Below are 17,693 nucleotides of genomic sequence, written 5' to 3' on the forward strand. Positions count from 1 at the left end.
ATGGATGGATGGATGGATGGATGGATGGATGGAATTAATTTCCTACTTCATTCTTAATTATTCCTTCATTTCACTTTGATTGGCTACAAACTATTGTCTCAGTGCAATGAAATCAAGTTGTTGCAATTTTATGTTGTTTATGTAAGTAGTGAAAGTTATTTAGTGCTTGAAATCCATATTTTCCTTTTATTTTCTTTTGTTTCTCATATTTATGAGTATTTACTGTACTGCTGCTTTGCATATGCTTACGTCTGAGAACCAAACAACAGATACTTGGCTGATGTTCAAGAGATGATGTCACCGACTCCTGTAAACACACACACAAACAGCACCACAAACTGATGCACACTTCTTCTAACTCAGACCTTTGTGCCTTCACAACAGAAAGTAGAGACCGAGGTGTTTGGAGTGATGTAGGCCTGTTTCCATCAGTTATCCTGATTTGCATGGCGTTTGCATTTTTTGTGGAAGTGCAGTTACGACATGCAAGCGCATCTGTGTTCAGGAAAAAAGTGTTTTACATAAATGAGTCACAGCATTAACCTACAGTTAAGCAAGTTCTCAGAAGAAATGAAAAGTTTACGCTGTGAAGGACCTGCAGAGATGACGGTTCACGTCAGGAGTATTTTTAGCAACATCTAGTCACCAAACATTTCCGAATAAAGGACATTGGTCAATAATGCAGCCATTCAAGGTTCCATTACTGATTCTGGGGCATTTGCTGCATATTTTCCCTTCATCTCTCCCAGCCCATTTCCTATCTAACTTCTATGAATAAAGGCCAATAGTGCTGTAAAAAAAATCTAAAACAAAAGCCTCATATTTCCTTCAATCTTGTATGCTTATAATCCCAAGTGAGACTGTGTGTTTTGAAGGGTCCTGCATGCAGACGGAGTGTGTGAGAGTGTGCTGTACGGGCTGCCGCTGGTGATCCGGCCCACCACCTGCTGGCAGCTGGACTGGGATGAGATGGAGACCAACAACAGCCTTTTCCATGCACTCTGCCAGACACTACGGGTGTGTAAACAAGCTAACACTATTCTCCCACTGATGACAGCAAAATGTATTCAGATGTGCAAAATTATTACTGTGATTATAAGTTTGAACATTAATAAAGTATTTTTGAATTTGAATTGCACCTAAAATTAGTGTAAATTTAGGTATGATGCCAATTTGAGCCACCAGGCACTTAAGGAATGAAACAACGTTCAGTCTAATTGATGCTATTTCTCAAACAAGACTTACAAACTTAGCCAAAATATATGTTTTTAAATGACCTTTGAAAGAGCTGCAGCCACACAGAAAAAGAGAAGTCAGTCTTAAGACTTAAAGCCCAGAAAGCTAAGGAGGAAAGTGAAAGAATAAAAACGAGCTAAACAAAGCCTGAGAAAACAGCTCAGTGATGTCATCGGGTTTCAGGCTTGAAGCAGTTCAGAAAAGATTTGGACTTATTACTTTTATTCTATATCTCCTGTTCTCACATTGGCTTGTCTAAGTATCTGGTGTTTGATTACAAAAATCTGCTACCTTCTAAATATTGTTTATTGATTTATTCAAGGAAAAGAAAACTATCCAAACCAACATGGTTGACAATGAGTCTTTTAAGTCATATGGAGCTATCTTGGCTCAGTCTTCTTTGCAGAATTATTTTAATTCAACCACTCTAGAGATTCTCAAACAGAGAAAGTCCAGTCTTTGACTAGGCCCTGAGGAAATCTTTATTTTGTTTTGGGGTATTTTTGCTGCTGTGCTTCTGGTCATTGTTCTCAACATGTCTGCAGACTCTTAAAAGTGTTAAATTTATGCATCCAAAATTAAGGCTTTAAATTGTCTTAAATATATATTTTTTAAATTCAAGTTGGTCTTAAATACATTAATCACAGGTATTTAATTTTGTCATGGCAGGACTAAATGCATTTTTTTTCTTGCAGGACTTTTCTTTTCAAGCACCTGTCTGACCCACTGAGAGGTCTTAGCTATTGATTGATATCTATATAACCTTGGTACAGGTCTGAAAGTCCATTCAAGAAAGTCTTAAGTCTCACATTAGAGTTGATGAAAACCTGCAGTCATCTTGGTTCTGTTTCGTATTTATTCATTGTGTTCCTTTTGGTCAGCAGTGGTTTTAGTGGTGGGAACTTTCCCATGGAGGCAGTTGTTGCTGAGTCTCTTTTGTTTTTCTGAATCATGATTATTTGACCTCCGCTAAAGGAAGTGAGGCCTCTCATGCTTAAGACTTTGCTCCAGGTTCTTTTGTGACCTCGTCGCCTTGTCAGTACATTTTTGGAGTCATTTTAGTTCCCCAGCCATTTCAGAGAGGTTTGCCTCTTTTCTCACTGGGGGTCATTCAAATCCTTAGCAATGTCTTTGTAATCCTTTTCAGACTCTGATATATCAATGATTTTGTTTCTTACTTCGGTGAGCAGGGCGAAATGTGCTGCAAACACATGAAACACAGATGTACACAAAAAAAAAAAAAACACGCAACAGAAAAATGCTGCAATCACAGGATATAGAAACAGGATAGCAACAGGAAGTACAAAAGGCTGCAAACTTGCTCCACAAAATGGAAGTGCTCCAGACCACTAGGGGGAGTCGGGAGTACGTTAACTATGTAAATATCCTCCTGTTCCATAATGTAAAAGGCAGCATGTTTGATAGAGACATGCAGCATAGAATGCCTTTTCTTTCTTCCCCTACAAACTTTCTACTGAGGTATGATCAAATATGATTTGGTGGTCGACTCCCCCTAGTGGTCTGGAGGACTTCCATTTTGCAAGTTTGCAAAGTTTTTTACTTTTGGTTATGCCATTTGTGGCATTTTCATTTCAAAATGAACATTTCACAAGTCATTAATTGTTTAACATGAATTAATGCTGAGACAAATGACACATGGTTGCTTTCTTTTATCACCTTCATTTGCTATGACTGCTTTGCGCCAGTTCTCCATATTTCTCTGCTGCACACTAAAAGCCGATTTCTAATGCAGTATCTCCTTCGTCCACCTTCAGAATCAAGACTTGTTCCTGCTGCTGAGGGTGGAGCCTGATAAGAAATCCTCAGCTGGAGGCTCAGGTCTGTGTCTCAAAGACAAACACACAGTTTATTACTTCATATCTTCACATCCTCTTGTCGTACCTGGGACAGGTGTGTGTTCCCACTACGTCCTCCAGCCGTCTCCATCTGTCTCCCTCCTCCTGAAGCCCGTCGCCTCCAGAGAGCTGCTGCTGCCTTGCTCTCTGCCCGTCTCAAATCAGGACCCCTCACCAAATGCCATGAACAGCATACAGGTTCAGTAACATCTGTTTGTTTAATGGAAATTGCACTAGATAGAAATATATTTGTTGATGTAAGTAGATTTTATTATAAAAGCTGGCAAAGATGATGCCCTTCTTCTTGTTCCGCAACTCAGAAAAAATGTTCTGTTATAGTTGACAAGGTTAATTTTTAATTAAATACATGAAAATAGTCAATCTGTCCTCTTCCTTCACTCATACTTCATAGCAACATATTCAAAGACCAAAGAGTGTAAAACTGGAAGTAAAACTTTCCAGTTTATCAATACTTTTAATGATCTGGTAAGATTTTCAAAGCTTACAGGCAAAAGTGGATAAAATGTGAATCTTTTCGATCTATATATGTATTTGTCCTCTAATTTAGGTGAGCTACATTCATTCTAATAGGGATAATGAGCTGTGAGGAAGGAAAATATTCCAATTTATCATTTTATTTTGCTTCTTTACCTTTAATAATCACATCATGTATACAGTAAATGTTTATTTACGTTGTATATCATTTTGTGGCTGTTGAAGGCACTTTATAAACAATCTTTACTTACTTGCTAATAAATATTCTAAGTAAAAAAAATATGAACATTTTACTGGAAATTAGTGTTTACTTAATTTGCAGCTTCATAAAACCGAATATTTAGGTTAGACTAAGCTCACAGTTTATAAAATGTTACAGTATATATACATACAGGCACATTTTATGAGTGTCTTGGACAATATTTACTGGGGACAAAAAGGATTTTGCGCAGGTTCCTCTAAGGTTTTTGTGTTTTCTGTGTGTCTCAGAGTTGCCTCTCTCAGCTGGACGAGGACTTTGTGTTGAACCCTCTCCTGCTGAGCAGCAACCTGTACCAGCACCTCCGCAGCAGAGCGCTCCTCTCACAGCCGCGGTACCCGTACAGGTCGGCCGCCTTATCTGCTCCCACCGTGAAATCTACCTCAAGCACAGAGAGAGAGAGAGAAAGAGACGAGGAATGACAACATGAGGGGCTTATCGTGCATCTCTTTCTCTTTATTTCAGGCTTCAGTCGGCAGCCGCCCACAGAGAGCAGCAGCCGCAGGCAGCAGAAAGCGGCAGGAACGCAGGCGGCCGACAGCAGCGGCAGGTAAAGGTCAACAGCTGCTCCTCATGGAAATAATAGAGCAATGGAAACGTTGGCGCTGCGGTTCCAGAGCCAATTACACATAAAAACTAGGACAGCTTAAATTTAGCCTCTTTTTAGGATAACTTCCTCCTCACGTCTTTAGTTCCTGAGTGACCCACTAGATGGCAGTGCAGAGTTCACACAGACAAGACTAAATAAAGTCCAAATAAACAGGAAAACATAAAAGTTTCTTTGTGTTCTGGTTTGGCTAGTCAAATACTGCAAACTATTTTTATTCTTTAATTTTGACCTTTGAGCTCGGTCAGACCTAAAAACTAACATTTAGCATCATCTATTTGAATGAAAGGCAAATTAATTTCCTAATGTTGTTTTTATTTAGACTGTTAAATAAAGATAAAGCTATTTACAGCCACCGCATGAAAACAAAAGACGTTGAACTAAAACCAGTAGATACCGACTCCTAAAAGGGACTTTTGGTTTTGTTCAATGCAACCAAACTTTAAGTGGGAGGGGGTTCATACATTTTCGTATTCCCCGCTTCACATTTATTTACTTATTTCATTTACTTATTTTACTCAGTTATTTGGTTATTTTGCATTTTTTATTATTTATTTATTGCATTTTTTTATTTTATTATTCGGTTTAGTTCATTTAATGGATTTTTTTTTTACTTATTTGTTTCTTTTTTTACTCATATAACATATATTTTTAATCAATTTATTGATTTTATCAATTTATTTATTAATCAATGCACTATTTATTTTGTACTTGAGATCCAAAATCAAACACAGTCAATTTATAAATGCAACTTATTTTCTTTTTAAGATTAATGCAACATGTTAAACACTAAAACGTTGGTATTTAATCTTTTTTTCTTTGTGCATTAAAAGTGTAAAAAGTTAAAACTCTAGAAGCTGTTCTGCTGCGGTGATGCCTGTGTCTGGGACCAGAAGTCACGCTCGGCTCCAAGTCTTGAACATTAAGACTGAAAGTCCTGCTGAGTCAAACTAATTCTCCTTGAATCATTCTTTTATTGTATTTCAATATTTCCAGAGTGACTCATACCGGCCAATAAAGCTCAGTGACACACCAAGCCTGTGGTCAGGCCATTTGAAAAGCAAGATTACTTAAAATAAAAACAGACTTACAACAAAAGGTGATTCTTCTCGGATTTAAAAATACAATTTCGTTGCATTTATTTGTCGTCGTATTTCCGGTGAACAGTTTTAACGGCCAACTCGTGTTTCTTGTTGCAGCGGTGACATCGCCGTGTCACCGCTGCAACATCGCCGTGCTTTGACTCCTACTCTGTCTTTCGCACCATTAATCGTTTATTCAAACTAAACCCATTTTCCAAGCGGCCTCCTGCTTGAGGAGGCACATCAAGCTGCCATTTTATTTCATTTTGGCCCCGCGGTGCCGTCGCCGCAGGCCGTGTGACTCATCATGGCCGATAAGCTGCTGACATGCAAATAGTTCGCTTCAGTGGAAGACAGTGTTCGGGGCTCTGTTTTTTACTCGTCTTCGTCCCATTTTTTTATTTCTTAAATTAGTTTAGAATCTGCTGAACCTTGTTTTTGCTTTGTACTCTAAGAATAAGACATTTACTTAGCAAAAATAAAGATTGAAAGTTTGAGAACTATAATGCTTCAGTTCCAAAATAACCTGCCAATCTGAAAACAAATCACTTTTATTCAAAGGAGATGAGCTATTTTTGAAATACTGTTTGACACTGAACTGACTAACATACATGAATTATACCCAGACATTTTTACATTTTAAACTCTGTATTTTTTTTACCCAATTTTTAACCCAAAATTGGATGGATGGATTTTTTGCTAAATATTTTAAGCTCAGTCAGGCCCCAGTAGCATCCACTAGTTGATGTTAGGACTTGTGGTGTGAAAAGTGTTTCCATTGCAGTTTTGTATCAAATTTGATACGGCCAAAACTAAAAAATAAAAAATCCACCTCATCCTCGTGCAAAAAACTTGAGTTTTTTCAAAATTACCGTGTTTCCATGAAGCAAATTTATTTTCAAAAGGTCAAATTGCTAAAGGGATGGGATCGCAGTGAGTGAAAACGAGGGGAAAATGTTCCCTCAAGAACTGCATTGAGACTCCTTCAGGCTTTTTCTTACGGATGTCGTCACTGACTCCGTCACAATAGCAAATTTTGCTGGATCAAACGATAGTATTGTAGTTTTGAAATCATTTTTAAGTAAAATAATGGTTATAATGCAAAACCACCACATTCTCAAAGATCAATAAACTTTAAATTCTAATGAATATTTAACTCTGAAACTGGAAGACATTTTAAATATCCAAAATAAGCCAAAAAACAAAAAAAGAAACAAATAAAATGAATTCTGAAGTTTCTGGAAATAAAATTGTCCTTGAAAATAAAAGTTGGAGCCCAAAGCACCAGACCGGCGACTTTGTCATCCGGTTTTTGGTAGAAAAACGATAAACCCTGGAAATCATTGCTCTTGTTTTTTGATCTACATCTCAACTCAGCTTAATTCAGTCCAACAGCACTTTACCATCCACAGTTACAAATTAGATAAAAATGTGTTTAAAATGCGTAAAAAATGCGTTTCTTGGTCTCGAGGAGGTTTCCTCTGCACACACGGACACAATGTGTGTGTTGTTTCGCTGCAGCCTCCAAACCGCCAGCCTGGACCCAGCAGCAGGGTCAGGGCCACCGTGGCTCCGCTCCCCTCCGCCTCCCCCTGCTCCTCCTCCCTGCTGGGACCCCCTCCGGCGAAGGCCTCCCGCCCCGCGCTGCACTTCCTCAGCAGCGGCCGCCGGGCCCCGGCCCCTCCTCTGCAGGAAGGCGACGGCGGCGATGACTGTTTGATTTTACAGTAAGAACAATGAATGATGAGTGGAAGAAAGGAGTCAGAGAGAAAGGGAGAGGTGAGCGCCGCAAAGGGGTTTCCCTGCATCGGCAGCAAACCTTAGTCAGCACAAATATGCTCTCATTTGGCTAATTGGGCTCGTCGTAAAACATACGAGCACCCACATGGCTCTTAAAGTATTTAAAGAGATTGTTAAAAAAAAAACGAAAAATGCTTTAATTTGAGGCTTTAGTGCCCTGGAAATGTATTCGTAGCCTTTGAATTAGTCGAAACCACAAACGTTTGGTGTGTTTTATTGGGATTTAAGGTTACAGAGCAGAACTGTGAAGAGGGAAGGAAAATGATATGTGGTTGTCATTATTTTTCTTAAAACGGTGAAAATCTGATAAGTGTGGTGTGCATTTAAATTCACCCAACCACCCAAATAAAACCCCCATCAAGCCACATTATGCTTTAAAACCTTCAAATTGTTGTTTGTGATATAACCTCAAGCTTTTTTTGACTTTGGATGGAAAACCCCAGTGAACATCAGCTGTTAAGTCTGGGCTTTGACTAGGTCATATCTCAAATGGTCCAAGTCAAGTACTGTAACAAGCAATTTGTGTGACCAGGCTGTTGTTTGTTTTTCTTGGTACTCAAATTGGACTGTCGTTACTAATTAGGTGACATTCAAAGACAGCTGGTTTTACTTGCAGATATCAGAGCAAACGTGTGTCTGAATTCCCAGAACATCTATAGTAAGAGCTGAAGTGAACCTGTGAGGGGGTGAGCTGGTGCCACGTGCAGAACGCTGAGGCAGCACACTTCAAAACTGCAAACCTATAAAGAGTGAAAAATACGAGATGAAGGGAAGCAGCAGGACAATGAAGGCTTCCTTCAGTAATGAGGAGGAAGAAAGAACAAAAGGTTCCTCATGTGGGCAGATCAAAGCTTCTGTAAAAAAATCACTTCCTGCTTTTAATTTAAGACCCCCCAAAAGACGAGAGTAAACACACCACGTACGTACAGTGATGTGTGCATGAAGCCCCACAGACAAAAACACACACAAGTGCGCGTTTCTTTTCATTTTGGCCCTTGAACCCCCAGTTTGAACACAGAGTCTCTGTTGTAAAGCAGCAGACAGAGGGGGCCTCTCTGCTGGGCCCCTCCCGCTCCGGAGGGCGGGGGCCGCAGCCTGCAAGCAGAATCAAGCGAGTGATAAAGATCTCCAGCGTGAGTCTTCTGTGAAACAGTGAACGTAGAAAGTGAGAAAATTCCCGCGGTGCTTTTGGCCGGGCGGTTTACGTTAAGTCGATGAAGCGGCTTCGTTTGCGTTTGCTCCCGTTGAGTCGATGATTCACGTTCTTACGCAGATTCCGCTCGGTTGAACACATTTGTGTCGTCACTCGTCTTAATTTATTCCTCTTCAGGAAGCTGCATCATCCTCACACACACACACACACACAGGCAGATGCTCACACAGAGTTAATCAGGATCCCGCCATTCCGCCCCCCCGCTGAACCTTGCAGCGCCGGCGAGTGACTTGCATGACACCGCAGCTCCTCCGCGTTCGCAAACCCCAAACCACAGCGAACCGTTTTGTTCCCAGAGGCCTAAAGTTCGGCCCTCAGCAACGTTCCGCTGACGTTTCCCCCTCGCTGTTTTCTCCGGCGTCTTTTCTCGTTTAATTACCTTAAAAAGCGGAGAAGTTGAGTCAGCGCGTGCAGATTTCATAAATTGGTTCAGGCAGAGCAGCGGCAAGCCCCTCTGTCCGCGTTGAGGGTCAGAAGGTCGGAGCTGGAGGTCCTTCTGTTTGATCCTGACGCCGTCAGACACACTTCACATTTAAATAAAATCGGAGGACAAAAGTGTGCTTGTTTCTGCTTGAAATGCCGTGGCAGCCGTTCGTGTTGTTCTGCTGTTACATTTTGACTCGTTAATGCTGCAGTTTGGTGTTTGCTTTGTGTTTAATTGATTTTCTTTTGTGTGATTTTAACGGTTCATCCATGTAGAAAGTGAACAGTTCATCTTTTAACTCAGTTCTCTCTGCTGTGTGTCTTCACTGTGTTCTATATTTATATATTTCTTATCTCTGTAGCATTTGGGTTACTAAATAAAAGCAACATATGTTAGGAACTTTATCAGCGTAAAATCTCTGTGACATTAAGTGACTGCAGGAGAAAGGAGAGCATTTGACCTTCTAACCTTTAACCACCCACTGACTTCCTAACTGTGCAACAGCAACATCAAACTCAAGATCCTGATGGCAGTGAACGTTACCTCCCAGCACCATACTGCCACCACCATGCTAGTTCACCAATTACACCAGTTAGTACAGCAGATAATTTAATATTTCAGCAAAATCTTTCTCATGTGGATAGAAGACACAGATGGGATTTTTTTAATAAGCGTTGGTCATTAACAATTCAAGGTGGCGGCCATTTTTCAAGATGATCGTCAAGGAAGATTTATTTTTGCACTACAACTGCCAGCATGTACCACAGATGAATACTGTTGGTGTCTAACCAAACATAAATGGACCCGCAAAAATTATATATTTACTGATAACTTTAACATTTTCAAGCTGGCCACCATGGCTGACATGGAGAATTAATTTTTGCACTAAAATTGCCAATTAGATGAACACTAAGCTGCTAAATACATTTAAAAAATCAGCAGAAGCTAACGCTAAACCGAGAAACACACTAAAAAGTTGGCAGAAGCTAATGCTAAATTGCTAAACACAAACAAAATTGGCAGAAGCTAATGCTAAATCGCTAAACACAAAAAACAATTAGCAGAAGCTAATGCTAAACTGCTAAACTTGATTATTTCCATATATCAAGATGAGGAGCTATTATCTGCTCTAGGTTTGTACATTTGTGTACATTTTTAAATCATTCTTGAAACTCTTCTTACTGAGAAAAACATTACTTTTCTCCGGCAAGTTTCCAGTGTGATCAACAAAAATAACTTTCTGCATTCACACAGTCTAAAAGAATGATTCTTTTAACTCATCTATATCTGTTCTAGGATAATATTAGTTCTGCGACTTCCTGCTTTATTCTTAATGTTCCATTTCCTTTTTTGCAACAATCTGCAGCAGAAGCAGAATTATGTTTTAGCTTCTCTTTGTCTCTGTCGTTTTCCTGCAATTGTCCCCATATGTAGGCCACAGGAATCCAGACAAGCATACAAGAGTCACAATTCAGACTCAGGGAGAAAGAAAAACATATAATAATAATCATGTCTCTTACCAGCAAAGCTGAGCAAGAACTGGAAGAGGAAGTTCATCTCTGGGAGGGAGGAAGTGAGGAGGTGAAGTCAGGACCTTGCAGGAACCAAACAAGAATTGTTTGAAAGAAATGGGAAAAAATTTTCAAGTCTGAATTGTCTAGAAAATCCTGATTCTTTCCCTTTTTTTTTTTTTTTTTTTTTTTTTTTTTTTTTTTTTTTGCTTATACCCAAGACTAATGCATAGAACAATCAATTTTATGTTTTGCAGTGCAAATTCTTACCAAGTATTTTCTGGTTTGGTGTATAGTACAAACATCTCAGCACACTGAAAATAAGGTAAAACTGACTTACATGTAACATTTAGGCAAAATATAACTCTTGGATAATGATAAAAAGAACTAATTCCACTGACAATTTTTGTTCACTTATGACAAGATATTTTCCCCATCTTATAAGTGAAATAATCTGCCAGGAGAACTGGTACTTTTTCATAAATATTAAGGAAATATTCACTTAAAACAAGCTCCTGTCTCTTGCTGAAGGTTACTTGTAAGTTAGTTTTGTCTTATTTTAAATGCACTAGAAACTAAACAAATAAAAAAACTTGGTAAGATTTTGTGTAGAGGCTGTAAATGAGTAGACTTTTGCAGATAAAAGCATTTTACTGAAAACGAAAGACCCAAACAATCCTCTTCCTCCTGACGACTCACTTTTGTGCTAAAACCCTTGTAGTTTACACACACACTCAACGCACACGCACATGCACACCACACACACGTGCCTTTATTTTTAGGTCAGCAGAGCGATGACGTGCATGAAGACCTGTCATTTCCTTCAGGTAGTTCAGAGAAAGATCTAAGGAGAAATGAGTAAGATTCTCTTTCAGACCCATGACTGTACGGGGGCTTAGCCCACGCTAGGAGCTAAAAATACACCGGGGTGGTCTTCACGCTCAGCGGGGAGGAAGCCGTACAGTTTCGGGTGTTTCTGAACGCAGAACGCACAGATCCCTATCAGATGTTCAAAAGTGAAAGGGGTTCTTACCGCAGAGTTGAAACAGAAGGAGGAAACACATCCTAGCTTCAGCTAAATGTTGCTTTACATTCAGGAGTGCAGCTGACAGCTGTCGAAGTTCCTCAACATTAGAAGAAAGTCCTTTCTCAGATCACATCAGACTGAAGCTTTGGGTCTGAAAAACCTGCGGAAGGAGCAAGAGTTTACTTCAGGCTGCAAGGCAAACGTCTTTAAAGATAAATCATTTCGACTTTACTGCTTCCCTCTGGTTAAACGTCTGCAGCCTCGTAGCATGATTCTGTCTGGATCTGTGCAGAATCATTTAAATTGTCAGATTTTCTAGTAAGCATGATGTTTGGTTTTTAGTCAACAATGTTACACAAAAGCAAACATCATCTGCCTCACGGGGAAACACACACACGCACACACACACACAAACCAAGCACTGATCCAGAAATACTTTCATCTAGAAGAGAAATACATCTAAACAGATATTAATACCACTAACAAATTATTTTGCTTTTAAAATGCTAAAAATGTCTTGTGATAAGTAAAGTCTGCCAGTGGAATCAGTACTTTCATCAGTATTAAGAAATTATTTTTCTTGAACTCAAATATCTTGCTGAAAAGTTACTTGTAAGTTATTTTTGTACTACAAACGCAACCAAAAATACTTAAGATTTAGTTTTGCAGTGTAAGCTTCACTTTCCAAAACCAAACTCCACTTTTATTTTGTTGGGTTTACATGCAACATTGGTTTTAGATTCGCTCTCACACGTGTGTTTCGTAAAAATAAACGTCTCCACCACATCCTTACTGCCGCTGATGCGAGGAGCGGCCATCTTGAAACTCAGTTTCCCCACTGGGGAAACCCGACTTCTGAAAGCGTTCCAGTTGATTTTTCCAACTGAGAAGTCAGAATTTCCCAGTTCCAAGGACAACTGGAATGCAGCGTAAGACTGGGACAGCCTCAAACTTACTAACTCAAACAAACTTCTTGTCAGTTGGTGGAATCGCTCAACCGTTGCCTGCGGATGCAGTTTCTCAGAGGCGTCTGTTTTGGAGCAGCAGCTGTTTTTCTTGGTCACCATTGATGTTGAGCTTCCACTGCATTTCAAGGTGACGAAGTGAGACGTAAACAGCCCACGTTCTGCTGGCGTTTATTTTGTTTTTCTTCATCGCTGTGACTCCACCGCTCCTTGTGAGCCGCAGCATCTTAGCCATAAAAAACAAACTTCTACTGCAGAATGTCAAGAGCTGAACGTCCTCCAACGCCGCACACGTTCGTAACGCAAAGACGTTCGTAGTTCAGTGGACTGTGCAGCTCTAATTGTGACCAATTTTCAGCGGTTTACACTGGACCCCAAACACAGATTGAAACTGGTTTTGGGACCAAAACCAGGATCAACATTTGGAAATCAACCAATTTAAGTAAACGTTACCAGTTCTCCTGAGAAGCTAATCTTGTTGGGGTGAAGTGGAAACCTGAGACAAAATCCATAAAACGTTCAAACTTGTTCGCTGTCACATCACTTTTTAAAATGTTAAAGCAGAATTAAGGATATGTTCCAGACTAGACTGAATTAATTTTACCGTTTTACTAAATTAAATTTGGTAAAGCCTTCTTTTATATCTTATCAACATTTGAAATTGTTGTATTTTTCTTTCGTGAAACTTTTAAATAAACCCGATTTTTGTATTCTCGAGCCTGTGCCGCCACATACACCAGGAGTCACTGAAAGGAAAACAAAAAACTATTTTCTGTTTCATCCTGAGAAATAAAGCCAATCACACCTACTCTAGTTCAGAGTGCAAGTGCTTTGTGGCGGGTTGACAGGGCAGAGGTCACTTTTCACTGAATGACTCACGACAGACCTGCTGACAGGATCCAAAAGGCACCTGACTCTCGGTTCACCAGGAAATCCTCTGAATAAAACAAAGATCAAACTGTTTAGCTTCACTTCCGGACAGGTTCTGCAGCAGAAACAGGAAGGAAGAGCGCATCACATTAGCAGCACCGTCTGAACTGTGGAAAACGGCGATGGCAGCAGTCGTCTCTGAAGCCGCGTAGCAACGCACGCCTCTTCGTCTGGAGGCTTTATTGACAGACTTTTTGCTGTCCAGTTTCTAGTGCAAATATCTCAGTACACTTCAAATGAGGCAAAGCCAACTTACAAGTAACTTTTCGTCAAAAATATGAGACTGTTTTAAGTCGGTAATTCCTTAAAAAGTACTTGGTCCATTGAAAAATTGTTTCTCTCATAGCATAAAAAATGTCTTGCTGTCATCAAACGTCGCAGTCTTTTTTTTTTTTTTTGATTGATTTATTTAGCATAGCTGGTCCAGAGACGAGTTCAGATCAGTTTTTCCTCTAAACATTCACTCTGACAAGGCAAGTCAAACTAAGAGCTTAAACACGGAGAGAAGATAAAAAAAGCAGCGGCTGGGCGTTTCTGCTCCTATTTTGGTTTTTACGGCGCTGGTGTTTCAGTTCAGTTTTCCAGCTCTCAACAACAAAACAAAGAAATAATAAATAAATAAATAAATAAATAAAAAAGTCTTCATCCACCACTCATCCAACATTCCTGTAAATTAGTCAACACAGAAACGCAGCTTTAGGATATTGCGAATATTCCTCATTAGCACTGACACTCATAACAGTATCGCTGTTATGCTAACAGCAGTTTCACAACCGTTGGGTGTGAAGTAAGAGATGCACAAAGCAAATGAGTTATTCCTAGTCAAAATTGCAAGTGCTGCATCATCAAATTGATGGCTGAACTTTTAATTTCTGGAGCGATGCTTGTGCATTCCCTTTGCTTTTTGATTCAGAAAGTGGCCATCACACAGAAGCACCTGCCTGGGTAAGACGTAGTTTCAGTGCCTGTTGTCGTTGCACCGACAACAGGTTTCTCTGTTTCTCTTTCTGTAAATCTAACATGACTTTTAAAAAAAAGCTGCAAAGTGAGAGACGGTGTCTGAAATATTAAAGGTTACAGGCTGTTTGTGTGGATGTTGACGCCGCCATTAAAACAGCCTAGCCTACACAGCGTGATCCTGTCTTTTACTGCAGAGGCAGTCCACACTTTTAAAAAAAATTTAAAAAAAATGGACGACCTAAATTATCAAGGGCTTCCTCTTAATATGCTTCCTGTCTAAGATCAGTGTGAACCTGCTGAAGCTGATCTGAAACTATTAGGTTTGGGGGGTTTTTGTTATCTGAGTTTGCATAAAATTATCACATCAACACACTCAAGAATTAACAACAACAAAAGAAAAGATGTGGCTGGACTTGCTCAACATATTTTCACTTATGCACTTCAGGACAAAAGGCTAATTTTCACACCTAAACGTGCCTAAAGTCAGCTCATGCGCGAAGTCAGCTGAACTGCTTGGCACAAGTTTGAAAGGTCAGACGAGTTGAGAAGTTTGGTGCAAAAGGCAGAGGAAGTGATTGTTGCAAAGGCGACATGAGCTTTATAGTCGGTGGGGCCCTAATCAGTCGGTGTGAGACAAAACGAAACCAGGGACTGAGAAGTATTGAACGCCACAAGTGGTGGAGATCTCAGAAATAAATAAGCCGATAAATTAGTTTTTGATGTCAGATTCATAGCAAAAGTATTCTGTACATTCCAGCCATTTTATAGCACAATCTATGTTCTGGGAGATGTAGGCAGAGGAAAGGCTTTAGTTGCTCGACCTCTTAAGGGAAGCTAAGAAAGATTGGTGGAATCAACCAACTCACTCTCTTTGGTAACCTAGCAACGCACTCCTTCTTTGGTTACTTAGCAACAACCCGCTGAGTGGCGCAGCAGCAGTTCAAGATTTTGTCACTATGCCTCATCAAAAGAGTGAAAACTGTGACTAAAACAGGAAAAGGTCATGCCATCAGTTTGGCTGCATTTCAGATATTCAAAACAATAAACTAATCAATAATTATCGATATCGACCGATACGAAACGCTTATGTTGTGACGTGTTTGAGCCGTATTGTCCAACCCTACAATCCTGTATCAATTGTTTGCTACCTTCAGTTGCTGTATACATCAAACCTGACTTAAAAGAAGTTTGTCTTTGTAATTTGTAATCGTGAAATTGGGCCTCTGTCTCTTTAAGAAGCTCCCTTTTGTTTGAATGAATAAAGTCCCTCATGTTTGTGGTCACATAACTGCTTCAACTGATAAGTTCAACAATAAGTGGCAAGAAATTATGTTGTTTCTTTGAATAAATAAAAAGATTTTTTGAAACCATTTTCTGAAAATGTCTGTTTTGTTTGTTTTTTTAATGGTCGAAGCAGCTGGTTCAGTTTGCTCTTCGTTATTTAACAAGTCTGGACAAGAACAGAAAAACATTCAATTTCCAGGTCGTATTTCTTAATACGTTGCCTAAAAATCAGAATTTGTAACAAAATAAAATAAATAAATGAATAAAATAAAACAATTATTTATATTTAAATTATATACAGCATCTTTGTTCAACTTCATAGAACATTTGGCGGCACATAGTCCGGAAATACATCATAAATTAGATTTGTTCTGTTTTTTTAGTCTCCATGCCCTCTTAGTTCAGTCAGGCTTTTAATAAAGTTTATTTGTTTATTTATACAACTAAATTAAAGCTACCACAACCCACAAACTGTGCTTTAAATAATCTGCGTTTAGTGTCAAATAATCCAGTCCAGATTTGAAAAATATCCAAATGTTACTGCTTTTAAAAATGAGCCCAGCTGTAAATATTTGAGATAAGTTATTTGCGCTCAAGTGTGCAGAACTTTACAAAAACCGCAAGGAAAACAAAACAGAAATCCGAACATGGAACTTTATTACAAGTTTTCATGCTCCTTTTATTTTTCACATCTCAACCTCAAGCTGCCGGGATTTTATTTGGCAAAGTACTGCATAACTGTGACGTAAAGGGAGAAGCACGCCTTGTTTGAACAAAGAAAATTCTGAAAAGTGTGGCATGCATTTGTAATCAGCAGACTTTACTCTAATGCCCCTAAAAACAAAGCAGCACAGCCAGTTGCATTCAGCAGTTGGAATAGAAGAAGTTGACTTCTGTGTAATCTAAGGACAACATTATCGAGCCTCTTGAAGCAGCCATGAGGTTCATGCTGCAGAGATCCACAGCTCAGGAGACATGGTGGTGGCAGCATCATGCTGTGGTTTTTACCGAGAAACTGGTAAAAATGGATGAGAAAGTGGACCTAGACACAGAATAATCCTTGAAGGAAACCCGTTAGATGCAGAAGCTTTGAGACTAAACAGCTAAAGCGTCAATGGATGCATAAGTGTTACACTGGCCTAGTCAAAGTTCAGACCTAAAACATAATAAGAATCTGTTCCGAAGAGACAAAATTGGCTAAATGCATGTAGAGATTATTGATTTGGGAGGGTGTGAATACAAATGTGCTATTTTTAAAGTTTTATTTGTAAAACTAAACGTAAACTTTGCATCGGCTTGTTGGATTCTCTCGGTATGAACGCTTTTTCAAGCCACTGTACAATAATGAACATTTGAGCTACCTGCTGAACATAAAGCAGTAAAACTGCATCAGTAAAACAATAAATATCGTTCTTTAGCAGACGACTCAGTTGAGGTAGAACTGCTATCAAAACTGAAGTTGGAATCATATCATTGGCACTTTATGGTGGTTTTACAACCCTAATTTGCAAAAAAAAAAAAAAAGTCTCCATACTGAAACGCACAGGACCTGTAAACGTGTAAACAGCTTGTTAGTCGTTCCAAGAGGAAGTGTTGACGCAAATGAAAGAATAAAAAGCACACAGTCCCCCTTTTACCCAACACTCCTTTTTCCTCAGTTGATGAGTTCAAAGATAGTTTAATGAGAAAAACAGAAGCTCTTTTTACTTTCTGTTTTTCTTCCCTCTCTCTGACTGAGAGAAGCAGAGATGTAATCAGTTACTTTTCCAGAGCTGGAAGTACTCTAGCAGCAGGTGAGGGAGAGAAAAAGGGCAGAAAGGAAGAGAAAAAGAGAGAGAGAGGGCAGTAAGTGGAACAGCCTGTACCTGTTTGTGAGCCAAGACGACACAGACAGGTTCATCCATCCAGACAGCATTCATCACATTAAATCAGGGATCTAAAACTTTGTTTTCCTTCGTATTCGTCTTCCTGACGGCATCACTCTGCAGTTAAAATGCACAGCAGGTCCAACATGGCAAACCAGCCACCATTATCTGTCGCCTCA

At 39.5% G+C, this 17,693-nt stretch overlaps 1 protein-coding gene across 1 annotated transcript in view; it reads left to right on the forward strand.

The window, feature by feature from the left end:
• Positions 1–9,376, forward strand: part of LOC106948285 (meiosis 1 arrest protein-like) — a 39,344-nt gene extending 29,968 nt beyond the window's left edge. Inside the window, exons 6-11 of the mRNA XM_015033864.1 lie at positions 876–1,017; positions 3,012–3,075; positions 3,148–3,290; positions 4,077–4,192; positions 4,312–4,396; positions 7,057–9,376. Coding sequence (XP_014889350.1) covers positions 876–1,017; positions 3,012–3,075; positions 3,148–3,290; positions 4,077–4,192; positions 4,312–4,396; positions 7,057–7,266 — 760 coding nt within the window. The 3' untranslated portion in view covers positions 7,267–9,376. The remainder of the gene's footprint in view (positions 1–875; positions 1,018–3,011; positions 3,076–3,147; positions 3,291–4,076; positions 4,193–4,311; positions 4,397–7,056) is intronic.
• Positions 9,377–17,693: the final 8,317 nt, after the last annotated feature.

Source organism: Poecilia latipinna, unplaced genomic scaffold (genome assembly GCF_001443285.1).
Source record: "Poecilia latipinna isolate Pla-1442-1.1 unplaced genomic scaffold, P_latipinna-1.0 Scaffold281, whole genome shotgun sequence".
Lineage (NCBI taxonomy): Eukaryota > Metazoa > Chordata > Actinopteri > Cyprinodontiformes > Poeciliidae > Poecilia > Poecilia latipinna.